This window comes from Hyperoodon ampullatus, assembly GCF_949752795.1.
Source record: "Hyperoodon ampullatus genome assembly, chromosome: 7".
NCBI classification, from domain to species: Eukaryota; Metazoa; Chordata; class Mammalia; order Artiodactyla; family Ziphiidae; genus Hyperoodon; species Hyperoodon ampullatus.
The window spans coordinates 63,728,102-63,742,765 of NC_136920.1; the positions used below are offsets into that span (position 1 = coordinate 63,728,102).

At 35.8% G+C, this 14,664-nt stretch overlaps 1 protein-coding gene across 3 annotated transcripts in view; it reads right to left on the reverse strand.

Moving 5' to 3' along the window:
• Nucleotides 1-14,664, reverse strand: part of STK33 (serine/threonine kinase 33) — a gene marked incomplete at both ends in the record, with an annotated part of 74,902 nt that overhangs the window by 10,317 nt on the left and 49,921 nt on the right. For 2 of the 3 annotated variants that reach the window (XM_079709200.1, XM_079709201.1), the window contains one exon: nt 13,344-13,538. The exons of the other annotated variant lie outside the window; for it this stretch is intronic. In XM_079709200.1, the coding sequence (XP_079565326.1) occupies nt 13,344-13,538 (195 nt within the window). The remainder of the gene's footprint in view (nt 1-13,343; nt 13,539-14,664) is intronic. 3 annotated transcript variants of the gene reach the window in all.

Sequence of the window (14,664 nt, forward strand, 5' to 3'; positions counted from 1 at the left end):
CACCCTCTCCAGCATTTATTATTTGTACACTTTTTAATGATGGCCATTCTGACTGGTATGAGGTGATATCTCATTGTAGTTTTGATTTGCATTTCTCTAATAATTATTAGTGAGACTGAGTATCTTTTCATGTGTCTTTGGCCATCTATATGTCTTCTCTGGTGAAATGTCTATTTAGGTCTTCTGCCCATTTTTTGATTGGGTTCTTTGGGGGTTTTTTTGTATTAAGCTGTATGAGCTGTTTGTATATTTTGTAAATTAATCCCTTGTTGGTAGCATTGTTTGCAAATATTTTTTGTCAACCATATTTTAATTGAGCTTCAAAATCAGCCTAAAACTGGCTGCATGGAAACAAATCACAATGTTCGTTCCTTAACTCCCTGGTAACATCAATGCAAGTCTATTTACCTAAATGCAAATATTTATTGCAAATGCTTAAAAGCTTCTGTGTATATGTGTGTACCTTGTAAAATATTATGTGTGTATGTACTTTACCATTTCTCTTTGCTAATTTGCAGTTTCATTAAGTTTAGGATGCCATTATTTAGGAATCAGAATCCTAAGAGCTTTCCTAAAGACTGAGTCTCCCTTCTTAAATATCCCCTCACTAAAACTGTTCTCTGATGCTGATAAAACACGGACGAAGGCTGGCCCACATGATGCCCTTCAGACCAAGTTACAGCTTTCTTGACCAAGAGCCAAGCCTCTCATCTCCTTGGAATATAAACAGCCAAGGCAAATTCCAACTTCCAGGCTTTTCTCTAGGATTTTTAAAAGGATTTCTTCTGTAGGTTATAGGTTACCTAAATTTTAAGTTTCTATTTTTCTTCTCTCAGAGTTGATGGGATTCTTCAGGGATCTATGCTGTAACTGATGCAATTTTACAGTTCTGTAAGTAATAGAACAGAGAAATGGAAAGTGAAATTGCCAAGGCTATAGAAGTTACTAAGATCTTCCAGGTCATGAAAGGCATATGGAAGGTGATGAGTTCCCATAAGATTGTACAAAGGGGGAGAAAGATGAGAGAGGAATTTCAATATTCAGTTCTAGGGGGAAAGAGTCTATCTAAATGATCATTATGAGACTGTTGGTCATAATTATCAGTCCAAAAGAGGATCTAAAAAACACTGTAGACTGTTTTCCAAGAGAGGATTTAAAAATCATTGTAGACTGTTCTCTAAAGATACTGGTGTACTATACCATTTCACAGTGACCAAGAGAACCTGGCTATCATCAGAAAGCATCTTAGAAATCAAAGAAAAAATTCTTCTATCCTTATTTATCACGAAGAATTCATATCTGAAATACTGCAACCAGTCTGAATAGATATAAAGGGACCAGAGAAGGTTTACAGACAGGCTACTGATGTGCTAATGGGTGGAGGTTCTTTATGAGAGAGTTCTTCAACCTAAAAATACAAAGAATAAGAGGATATATATACATATATATTTATACACACACACACACACACACACACATACACACACATATATATATATAATCACAATTTTAAAATGCAGAAGGGGTAAGACTTCAGCACTGTGAAGCCAGACAGCATCTCTGAGTGCTGCAGTCAGGATGGTTACACCAGGGGCTCCCCCAAGCAGCATTTCAGTTGTTCCTCATCTTTGACAGACTCTTACCATGTGGGACTGCTGAAGAATAGTCATTCCTACTAGAGGCACAATGATAGAAAAGATGACCTTACAAGGTTCCCTCTGGTTCCATCTTTTTGTAGTTCAGCACCCTGGGCCTGATTTCTCCAGATGATATTATTAATCTTGAAAAGGGGGCTCCATGTGTGCAAGGGGAGATATATAACCAGAAAAAATGGGCTAAATACACATATTTCATTATTCACTGGCATAACTTTAACTTGATGAACTCATCTGGTGATAATGGATGCAAAACCTGTAAGCTCTAGGCATATCCCTGCAGGTTAATACCAGTGCACAATTACTAGAAACTGTTACCATTTCTCTAAATTTTGAGTAAAATACATGCTATTTAAGTCAAGTGGTTTATCACCATAGCAACCATTTCTAGAGTCACACATTCAAATTATAGGCCTGCACAAGGTCCAAGTGACAGAATATTCGGATATAAGTTTTCAGCTATAGTTTTACTTGCAATGGTCACCCACTTTCTTTCACATTCCTGAGGTTTTTGGAAGGAAGAGGAAGGGGAAAAAAAAAGCAAGGGGAAGAAGAGAAATTGACTTCCAAGCATAGATTTCTTATATAAGCCTACCCACATAAAGAGCAGGGCCTTCTATGGCGTTAATGAAAACAAAATCTAACTTGTAAATTAGAGAAAGATATAAATATCTCTTTTCTTTTTAATTAAAGTATAATTTACATACAGTAGAATGTGCAAATCTCAAAAGTATAGTTTGATGAGTTTTGATAATGCATAGAGCTATATAACCAACACCCCAATCAAGAAATAGAACAATTCCCCAAGAAGTTCCCTCATGCCACATCCCAGTCAACTCCCTCCCATCCTGGGGCTATAAGTGTTCTGACATTTTTCAACATAAATTACTTTTGTTTTTTCTAAAACTTCATATAAACAAAATAACATACAGTATGTACTCTTTTGTGCCTTGTTTCTTTTGCTTAACATGTTTTTAATTGAAATTTTTATTGAGATAGTTATAAATTCTCATAGTATTATACCATTTTTGAGATTCATCTGTGTATTAGTAGTTCATTCCTGTTTATTGTCAAGCAGTATTCCATTGTATGAATATGTCACAATTTGTTTATCTATTCTTCTATTAGTGAATATTTGGGCTGTTCCCAGTTTGAGGCTCTTTTTTTATGTAAAGCTGCTATAAACATATTCTACTAATCCTTTTTTGAACTTACATTTGGGATTGCTGGGTAAATGGTAAGTAAATGCTTAACTTTATAAGTAACTGCCCAACTGTATTCCAAAAGGAATGCACCATTTTGTATTCCCACCAGCAATGTAGGAAAATTCCAGTTGCTCCAATATTTGCTAAAATTTCGAGTTGTCAGTCCTTTTAAATTTTGGGCATTCTAGAAAGAGTGTAGTGATATGTCATTGTAACTTTTCCTGATATCATTTGCATTTTCCTGATAACTAATGATGTTGCACTTTTTTTCATATGCTTATTGACTACTTATATATCTTTCTATCTGAAGTGTCTGTTCAAGTCTTATGGCCATTTAAAAAAATGAGTTGTCTTTTTATTATTGAGTTGTAGGAATTGTCTTTATATTCTGGATACAAGTCCTTTGTCAGATATTTTATTGCAAATATTTTTTCCCTGTCTGTGACTTGCTTATTTCTTTTCTTAATATGCTTTAGATGAGCTAATATGTTTACTTTTGCTGAAGTCTATTTTATCCATTTTTAAAGGGCTTTCTGTGTTTTAAGAAATCTTTGACTACTCTCTGGTTGGAAGATATTATCCTATGTTTTCTCATAAGAGCTTTATAGTTTAGCTTTTAAACTAATTTCTGTATACAGTGTGAGCTAGGGGGGTCAAAGTTATTATTTTCCCATATAGATGTACTATTATTCTAGCACCATTTATTGAAAAAACTATCCTTTCTCCATTGAATGGCTTTGAAATATCTGTAAAAAATCAATTGACCTCATAAGTGTAGGTCTCTTTCTAGACTCTTGATTTTGTTTCATTGATCTAGTTATCTACTCTTAAACCAATATCACACTGTATTGATTACTGAAGCTACACAGTAAATATTGAAATCAGATAATATAAGTTCTCCAACTTTGTTCTTTTCATGTTATTTCGGCTGTTCTAGGTCTTACATATTCCCAAATAAATTTTAGAAGCAACTTGTCAATTTCTATCAGAAAAGCAAAAGCCCTAGATTTCACTTGGGGTTGTTTTAAAGTTATAAATCAGTTTGGGGAGACATCTTAATAGTATCAAATCTTCCAATCCATGAACATGGTATATCTCACCATATATGTCAGCCTTCTTCAATTTCACTCAGCAATATGGTGTGGGGGTTGGTATATATATTTCACATATATTTTGTTAGATCTATCACTAATATTTTATGTTTTACAATAATATGTTAAATGGTTTAAAAAGCTTTTGTTTTCCAATTGTTCATTGCTAGTATATAAAAATACAATTCATTGTTTCGTATACAAATCTTGCATCTTGCACTTTAAGTTCAATTTCTGAAGATTCCTGGGGATTTTCTAAGTACACAACCATGGCATTTGCAGGTAGCCACAGTTTTATTCTTCCTTTCCAATCTATATAATTTTATTTCTTTTACTTGCTTTGTTGCATTGGCTAAGACCTGTAGTACAATGTTAAAAAGAAGTAGAAAGGACATCCTTATCTATCTCCTATCTTCAGTGGAAAAGTGTTCAATATTTCACCATTAAGAATTATATTAGCTTTAGAGGGGTTTTCTTTTCTTTTCTTTTGGTAAAAATCCCTTAGTATGTAAAAGAAAGTTCCCATCTGTCCCTAATCTGCTGAGGGTTTTTCTCATGCTTGAGTGTTGAATTTTATCAAATGCTTTTTTCAAAATTATTGAGATAACTATATGGCTTTTCTCCTTTACTTATTAATATGGTGAATTACATTGATGGATTTTTGGATGTTAATCCAAACTTACATTCCTGGAATATACTATACACTTGATCATAATGTTATGCCTTCCTTATAAATGAGTTGGGAAATAGTCTCAAGAGTTTGTGTCATAAGCTTTCTCCTCCTTCCGTCTTACATATTTGGAGGAACTAACCAGTGAAATCATTTAGGACTGGAGTTTTCTACACCAGCAAGTTCTTAATTACAAATTCAGTTTTTTAAAAATAAGAATAGAACTATTTAAATTTTCTATTTTTGTGTATCTGTTTAGGTGTATTTTAAAGGAATTTGACCATTTCATATAAATTTTCCAATGTATTAGCATTAAATGATTCATAATATGTTCTTTTTAAAATTATTTCCTTCCTACTATTTTTGTTAGGAGGGTGCTTAATTTGATGTTCTTTTTCTAGCTTATTGAGATGAAAGCTTAGTTTTTATTATTATTGCTACTGTTTTTTTTGTTTTTTTTTAAGGAAGTCTCAGTACTTGCCAACCCCCCTTCCTTCTCTCTCTGCTATTTTTCTTTTTTTTTTTTTAATTTTTTATTTATTTATGGCTGTGTCGGGTCTTCGTTTCTGTGCGAGGGCTTTCTCTAGTTGCGGCAAGTGGGGGCCACTCTTCATCACAGTGCACGGGCCTCTCATTATCGCGGCCTCTCCTGTTACGGAGCACAGGCTCCAGATGTGCAGGCTCAGTAATTGTGACTCACGGGCTTAGTTGCTCCGCGGCATGTGGGATCCCCCCAGACCAGGGCTCGAACCCGTGTCCCCTGCATCGGCAGGCAGACTCTCAACCACTGCGCCACCAGGGAGGCCCCTATTGCTACTGTTTTAAACAGTCAACATTTTTTTGTATTTACTCACATATTTACTCTTGCCAATGCCCTTCATATTTTCCTACAGTTACTTTCATCTGGGATCATTTTCTTTCACTTTGAAACTTTTCTTTTAGTATTTCTTATAGTAAGATAGGCTGGTAAAAATTCTCTCATCTTTTACATATTTGAAAACCTTTTTATTTTTATCTTTGAAGGAAATTATCACCAGATACAGAATTCCAAGTTGGCAGGTTTTTTGTTTTGTATTGTTTTCCATTTAGCAGTTTAACAATATAATTCCTTTGTCTTCTGGCTTCCATTATTTCTGTTGGGCTGTCAAAAGTTGTTCCTTTGATGGCAACATGCCCCCACCCTCTACTCCAGATGCTTTCACAATTCTCTCTCTCTGATCTAAAGAACTAAAGGATGGAATTCAAAGCAACCACAGACACCAAAGAATAGTGAGGGAATTCCTTAAAGGAGATAGCCAGAAAGGGGGAATCCTAAATTCTGCTCAGCTAAAGATAAATGAACCAATCTAAGATTTGAACTGCTGGCTAAGAGGCAATTTTCAGTTTTTATCCAATCTACTAATTGCCTGCTAAAACAGAAAGGTCAACACTTTTTGGAAGAACATAGTCAAATCAAGAGCCAGTACAACACAACATTCCCAATGTCTAGGATACAATCCAAAATTCCTCAACAGAAATAACAATCAATAGAGACAGACCCTGAGATGACCCAGATATTGGAATTGGCAAACAAGGATTTTAAAGCAGTTATCATCACTATTATCAATGATGTAAAGTGAAAATTTATTTGATGAATAAAGCAGCTCTCCATAAAGGAACAGAAATAATAAAAAAGAACCAAATGAAAATTTTAGAATAAAATATAATATCTGAAATTAAATATTCACCAGATAGGTTTAACAGGAACATCGAGACAACAGAGCAAAGAGTAAAACTGAAGATAGATCAATAGAACGTATTCAATTTAAAGAACAGATTGAAAAAAGTCAATACAGCCTCAGGGACTTATTGAACAATATCAAGTGGTCTAATGTATGAGTGATTAAGACTCTCAGAAAAAAATAAGGAAAAAGTAATCACAAGATTTCCCAAACTTAGCAAAAGACAGAAATACAGATTCAAGAATTTCAGCAAATCCCAAGCAAGATAAATGTGAAGTACATTCCTAGCAATATGATTGTCAAACTGCTGAAAACCAAAGATAAAGAGAGGATCTCGAAAACATTCAGAGAAAAGTGACACATTACATATACGAAAAGAACATTTCAAATTACCAGTGACTTCTTATCAGAGAATCTGGATTCCAGAAGGCAGAAGAATAACATCTTTAAAGTGTGGACCAAAATTACCTGTCAAACCAGAACTCTGTAAACAGAGAAAACATCCTTCAAAAATTAAGACAAAATAAAGACATTTTTAGATAAAAGAAAACTGAGAGAATTCATCACTAGCAGACATTCAATACAAGAAATGCAAAGGAAGTTCATCAGGCTGAAGGGAGATGATACTAAATGGAAGCTTAGATTTTCAGAAAGGAAAGAAGAGCATCAGAAATGGTAAATATCTGGGTAAATATAAAAGACAATTTTCCTTTTAATTTCTTGGAAATACAACTATTTAGGGCAAAAATTAAAACATAGTTTTGTAGGGTTTATAATTACATAGATGTAATACATGTGACAATCATAGCATAAAGGCAGGATAAGAGATGAGTGGAACCAAATTAATACATTTGAAATTGAAGCAATATTTTTTATAACCCAACCCAATGGGTTGGTTCTCCACAGGGTAAAATATACATAAGCATATACTAGGAGCTATAATCTCTAAGAGGAGCTGGGCAGAAGCCAGGCTTGGGAGAGCAGGGAAATGATTTGAAAGGATTCACTAATATATCCCTTCAACCATGGACGTCTGGCTAAACCCGTGGTGAAACCTAAGCCTTACACAGGAGATTCTACTGGGAATAGAAGTACAGACAAAAGCCTTATTGTTTATGGAAGCTTATGAATCCAAACTAGCAACTGGAATTGCCAATAGCATTAGATCAAACAACAACAGGTCAAAATTCATGTTAGCACAATGAATAACTAGTACCTGTATTAGTCAGCTATTGCTGCAGCTATGCTACTGTGTTTGGGAGGTCTCCAGGTTCCGTTATTCACTAGGAGGACTCACAGAACTCAGCATATAGTTGTACTCATTGCTATGATTTATTATAGTGAAAGGATGCAGAGCACAATTAGCAAAGTGAAAAGACACTTGAGGAGAAGTCCAGTGGAAACCATGTTTAAGCTTCTAAGAGTCCTCTCCCAGGAGTCACATAGGATGCACTTAATTACCCCAGCAACAAGTTGTGACAACACATGTGAAATGTTGTCAACCAGGGAAGCTCGAAGAGACTCAGCACCCAGGGTTTTTACTGGGAGCTGGTCATGTAGGCAACCTCTGCCTAGCACCTAGCGAAGTCCCAGACTCCCAGAAGGAAAGAAGGTGTTCAGCATAAACCATATTGTTTGCACAGTTTAGGCACAATTAATCATTCTTATCAGTTAATGGTAGCCACCGTTCCAAAATCTAAGTTCCCAAAAGCCAGCCAAGGGCCAACCTGGCAAGCAGGACTTTTCAAGGATAGCAGTTTAGGCCTGCTATGTTAACTCTTTTCTGTACAACTACCTAAAAAAGAACTATAAGAGTCTCAGTATGTTCTAACAATAAACATTAATTTTTGCTTGGTGGTGCTAGGCTAGACTTCAGGCTTTGTATTGGGTTCAAGTCTGTTCACAGATCTTCATAATTCTAGGAACTGTGGCTTCTGCAGTCATGTTCTTCTCATGGCAGGTGGCAGAAATACAAGAGAGCAAGCTAAACCATGCAAACACTTTTAAGGTCTCTGCTTACATCACACCTCCTAACATTTCATTTGCTAAAGTCAGTCTCATATAGCTAAGATCAACATTAGTGAGGTGAGAAAATATACATCTACTCTAATAGGGAGAAAAACCACATGGCAAAGGGTATGAATGTACAGATCCCTTACAGAGGTTTTAAATAATTGGGAAAAATGGGGCTTCCCTGGTGGCGCAGTGGTTGAGAGTCCGCCTGCCGAAGCAGGGGACGTGGGTTCGTGCCCCGCTCCGGGAAGATCCCACATGCCGCGGAGCGGCTAGGCCTGTGAGCCATGGCCGCTGAGCCTGCGTGTCCGGAGCCTGTGCTCCGCAACAGGAGAGGCCACAACAGTGAGAGGCCTGCGTACCACAAAAAAAATAAATAAATAAAATAATTGGGAAAAATAATCCAATCTACCACAGTGCCCTAGGGATCTCACCAAACTCAGAGGGCAAATGAGGTTGGAAGCATCATCTTACCACTTTTGAAAATATTTCTTAGTTTGTTCATTAGTTATTCCCACACCTATGCCCAAAGGAGCCTTAAAGCAGACAGGAAAGAACATGGAATTTTAGCAATATTCTATGCAGGTTCCTTAGCAATATAATAATAAAATTAATAATAGCTAACATTAATGAGTGCTTACTATATGTCAAGAGTGTTACATGCATGATTTCATTTAGTCCTTGGTTGATGTCATTATTTTTCCCATTTTAGATATGAGGAAACAGAGGCCTAGAGACTTGCCCAAGGTCCTAAAGCTTATAAGTGGTGAAGCCAGGATTTGAATCCAGGCAGCCTAGATCTGGAGCTTGTGCTTTTAACCAGTAGGATATTTTAAATGGAATGCTTGGGCATATATGCTAGATTACAATGCTTCAATATTGGAGTATAAAAGTGTGCCAGAAATATGGAAGCACCACCAAATTTTCACATGATTCACATGGGCTCAGGGAACTAAGATTTAATATGTTAAGAAAAGAAAATTTTTATCTTACTCAACTAAAATACTAAGAAAACTTGACTTTTTCCTCACAGCAACAGGTCAATATACCACATAGTTCAACCGTTTAATTTCAATCTTATTTAAATTCAAATATTACTTGACTTTGAAGAACTGCTAATGAACACATTTCATTGATCAAAATAACTTTTCAAAGTTTCTAAGCCAGCTTGCCTTTCTACTTTCTAGACTAGATAAAGTATCTGCTACACATACCATCTCCTATGATTCTGTAAAGGCCATGTTTTTTCAGTCAAGAAAAATGATCACAAAAATCTTCCATTTTCACTAAACAAGTATATTCAAGACTGTGTTCAATAAACAATTTAACAACTAAGAAGTTTTTCCTTTATGAAGCAAGAATTCTGTAATGCAAATATACTTCTATCACATCCAGAGTTGCTAGTCCCTCCCTCTATGGTTATGGGGGGGTGCATTTTAATTACAGACATTCATTTCTCTTCAATTGTTTTCTGAGCTTAATGAACAATGAAAGTACTGTACTACTTATCGGAAATCACTAAGAATCGAACGTCGAAAGGCATGTTCCTGCAATAAGCAATGGTCTGCTAAGTGTCTCATTTGAAGATGAGTAAATGCTGCTGTAGGAATTAAGTCTTGGGTCTGTCTGACAGAATAGACTAAGAACCCATTGTAGGGAATTCAGAGGGTTACCAATAACACAAAACGTTATCTAGATGTACTCAGCCTGTAAAATACAAGATATATAAGAGAGAACACTTCTATCTTCAAAAAACACAGTTACCTAAAACAAACTAAAGGTTGAAAATGAAAAGAAAAAAAAAGGACATTAACAAATGTCAACTAGTCAAAAATAAGTTTGAAAAAGTGAAGTGTGATACCTTAGTCCAAACATGAACAGTGAGGAGATACACACTGTATTTTTCCATAATGCCCAGGGCATTTGGAACTAAGGAACAGTTACTCAGAGAAAGAGGAAGGTGCTTGGTTCAACTGTTTTTGTTTTTAATAATTCCTCACTTTCTCTGCCGGTTTTTCAAGTGCTTTGCCACTTATCTAAAAAATATGATGACACTGGCTTGTGAGAAATACAAAATCAGAAGCTCTAAATGGATTTATGAGATTCTTCAGAATAGAGAACAATGATACAATGGAAAGCAGGAACTGCTGGCAGATTTCCATTTAAAGCCAAATTTCAAATACTTTAATGGAAAAAGAATCATATACATCTCTTTAATTTCGTAAGTATAAATTTCATAAGTATAAATTATCATATCAAATTATCCATATAATCTAATTTTAACAAATAAATTTTTCCCGTGGGAAAATTTCAATATTCATAGAGAGATTTTTTTCTCTTTTTTAAAAATTTATTTATTTATTTATTTATTTGGGGCTGTGTTGGATCTTTGTTGCTGTGCTCGGGCTTTCTCTAGTTGCAGCGAGCAGGGGCTACTCTTCATTGCGGTGAGTCGGCTTCTCACTGCGGTGGCTTCTCTTGTTGCAGAGCACGGGCTCTAGGTGCATGGGCTCAGTAGTTGTGGCTTGCAGGCTCTAGAGCGCAGGCCCAGTAGTTGTGGCACACGGGCTTATTTGCTTCGCGGCATGTGGGATCTTCCTGGACCAGGGCTCGAACCCATGTCCCCTGCATTGGTAGGAGGATTCTTAACCACTGAGCCACCAGGGAAGCCCTTCATAGAATGATTTTTAATAAAATTAAAATTTCTCTCTTAAGAATATTAGTTACTATATGAATCCTGTGTGGACTCAAGACTAAATGGCCTACACTATTTTCAGTTATCACGTTAGGCCTTATACTCCACTATTTACTGTTAATGAAGATTTGAAAAAAATAAAAGAAGTAATTTCTTAACATAAACTCAACTTCAATATAATTAACAAAGTAACATTTATTCATAAAAATCAGTGAAAAATTTAATATGGATGAGAAGTCTTTCTTTTAAGGGGTAACACTTTTCAGAAAAATTCCCAAATAAGGTAAGATATTCCTCCCAAGATATCACAGCCAAAACCTAAGCATAGGAGAGTCCCTTAAAGGACATCCAGGGCAAACTCCTACCCATCTTGGAGAAATTCCTGCTACAGCATTTATAACAAGTAGCTTTCCAGAGTCTGCATGAATGCTTCCAATGATTGAAAGGTAGGGTTTACTATCCATGGCCCAGCCTGTGCTATTGCAGATGAGCTCTGATTGTGGAAAAGTTCTTCTTGTTGATGAGTAGAAATCTATATTCTTAAATTTTCAATCCACTGAGTATAGTTCTAGCATCCACAAGAACCTCAAATTCCAATTCTTCTGTTCCCTAATTGGAAGTAGCTGAGAACAGCATGGCAAGTCCCATCACTCTGTGACTTGCAGGGGGAAGAGGAGGATGATAGTGGAGACAAGTGACAGAGCAATGAAAAAGGAGATGGAAGACAAACAAACATTTGGTTCCAAGGATATTTTATGTCAGAATCAGTGCCAAACAGAATCCAAGACTACAAAAGATAATGTGCATATGCATGTGTATGTATGGATTTGTGTTTGTATATATGTGAGTATACAGTAGATGCATGTATGTAATACGTGTAATGTATGTGTATGCATGTGTGAGTACATATACATGTATGTATATGTGTGTGTATGTGTACATATGTGTGCATGTGCACATGTATATGCGTGTATAAAATGCCACGTCAGCTAACAGGAAAATTTTCAAACTATAAATGAGGAAATGCAAATATTGGGTTTTTAGGATATTTTTAACAAGAATATAAAATACACACAGCTGCTAAGCACTGCAGGAGTTGTTAACAGACTAGAGAGGATGAAAGGAAGTCAATAAACTTATGTTTATATTATGGTAAAAATATGGTTATTTCAAAATATCTGAATAATTAAATGTCAAGCTTATTAACTAGATATTTGCTATCAAGTAGACAAAGAAGTTCCCCATGAGTAAATAAAAATCAACCAGATCACTCTACTGGGTCTCTTTCCACAAATTTCTGACAGGATTCTTATCATGGCACGGTGTGGGCCAGCCACGCTGCACCTTCCTGGCTGTGGGTCAGGATTTACCCTCTCGGTTCCTTTCTCCACTTGCCCGTCTCTAGGCCTCGGAGAACTGAAAGGCAGCAACTCCTCACAAGAAGTCTGGGCTCTTAGGAGGTAAATACAGCCCCCACTGGCAGCATGTTCAATCATTAAAGAAGAGCTAAAATATGCTGATTAGATCTCAAGACAAGAAAGAGAACAAACATACAGAAAATTTTTCCTCAAACACAGAAACGAAAGAAAAAAAGGGTTTGGGTAAATTGTCAGGATTTCAATTTAGCAGAACACAATCTAGAATTAATCAAAATGTTACTAAATTTTATTCACCAAAAATAATAAAACTATATTCAGATCTAATAAGGTAAAATAATAAAACTATACAAACAGTTTTAGCTACCATAAAATTGGAAACGACTAACTGGATAATTTAGTAAGTCTTTTTCTAGGTAATACATAAACCCATTCCAAATTGTGTAGCCTGGTAAAATACAAAAATTATTCATCGTGACTCATTAGCCAAAACTGGCACACCACCTGTCTTTGTAAATAAAGTTTCATTGGAACATGGCCATGCTCGTTCATTTGTTGTCTGTGTCTATTTTCATGCTATAACATCAGAGTTGAGAAGCTGTGACAGAGACTATTATGGCCCACAAAGCCTAAAATACGTACTATCTGTTCCTTTACAGGAAAACTTTGCAGACTCCTGCCCTATATAATCATGGATCCTAAAATAAGCATATAGGCCACCTTGCTAAATCATGATAGTTTCAAGGGAGGAAAGAACTTTACTGTCTTTATCATGCAGGTCTCCTTTGTTACAAACCATTAAAAACCAACAACAAAAAAGAGTTGCAAAAAAATGTTCCAAGTGTTGTGAAGGTATTTTACAGTTTGGAGAAATGGAACAATTGGTTCTTCCTACTTGTTTTGTTGGTTCTTCCTACCTGTTTTCCTTCCTCTTCAACTGAAGAGTTACTGACATGGATACTTCTGCTGGGTTGGTAACCTTTCAACTTTTCGTGACTGGACCAGTTGTTCTTTTGGTCTGTTGTACTTTCCTCATCACTTCCTGGGTTATTTTTCCATTCTTTCATCATTTCTAACACATTGGTTGGTCTCGCCGAAGAAAGTATATTGCCCTAATATTAACAATGAATTTTTGGTGTTATAAACAGTTTAGAAAACGGAAGACTCTTACATATTTTAGTAATATAGTCTCACAAATTCAGTAAGTCACATGGAAAAATTATAATGCTGAATAAATAGCAAAACTTTGGATGCCCTTTTGAGCATACTCCTTGTACTGGCATGTCTCAGACCTCTTCACTAATACTTTTACAATATGCCAAAATTTAGGGATGGGAGAATATTCTGGTTTAAAAGAATAGTGCAGCATGCTTGTGTGAAAGAACCACTAGATAGGGCAAGTTCCTGGAATCCAAAGACCCGCTTACAGTGCTGTTCCTAGAAAATTAATAGGGAAGCTAAAAAATGAAAGAAGTTGCCCAAAGTCTACTGGGTCCAACATTAAGGGTAAGCCTATATAACATCAAAATGTCTAGGTAAGAAATCTAAATTCAGTTGATTAGTCCGGTGCCGTGTCCAAGAATATAGATCTTTGACTTGAAAGCTCTTAGTTGACTGGAAGATTTCAATATAATGTGGTCATTTGATTATAATGGATTCCGTGCACTGTTTTAACCCCAGATGTGGCTATACCATACTAAAATTGACCATTTTATATTAACTATCTTTTTCTCAAATATTATATTCCATTTAATGCCAAGAAATGCATGAATGCATTCTTAAATGCCTCCTGCTAGACTAGGTATGACTTAAATAGTTTTGCTCCTAACTCAGACTAGTAGAGAAAGTTTGGACAAGAAGTTTGGATCACATTTAGATTAAAACAGGACGTTTAGGTGTGGGAACAACTATGGAGTGATCTAAGTTAATTTGATATGTGGGTGGACTGAAGCATTAAGCAACAGTGATTCAGAATAGTATGAGGCCAGGCGTCTTAAGGGCCGCCATCTGAGTACACTGTTGAGGATTTGTAGAGTTTAATATATTCATGGTTAAAGACACAGACAAATATTAAGCATGGAATAGTAATAATTAAATGAGGATCATTATGCTATTCATTCCCTGTGGTTCTTCTACGTCATCCTGTTTTAAGAAGGTCTATATTCTTACTACTTTCATAGCATCCTACCTTTGGTTGCACTTCTGCAGCCTCTACCCATTTACTCCCAGAATGCCCTT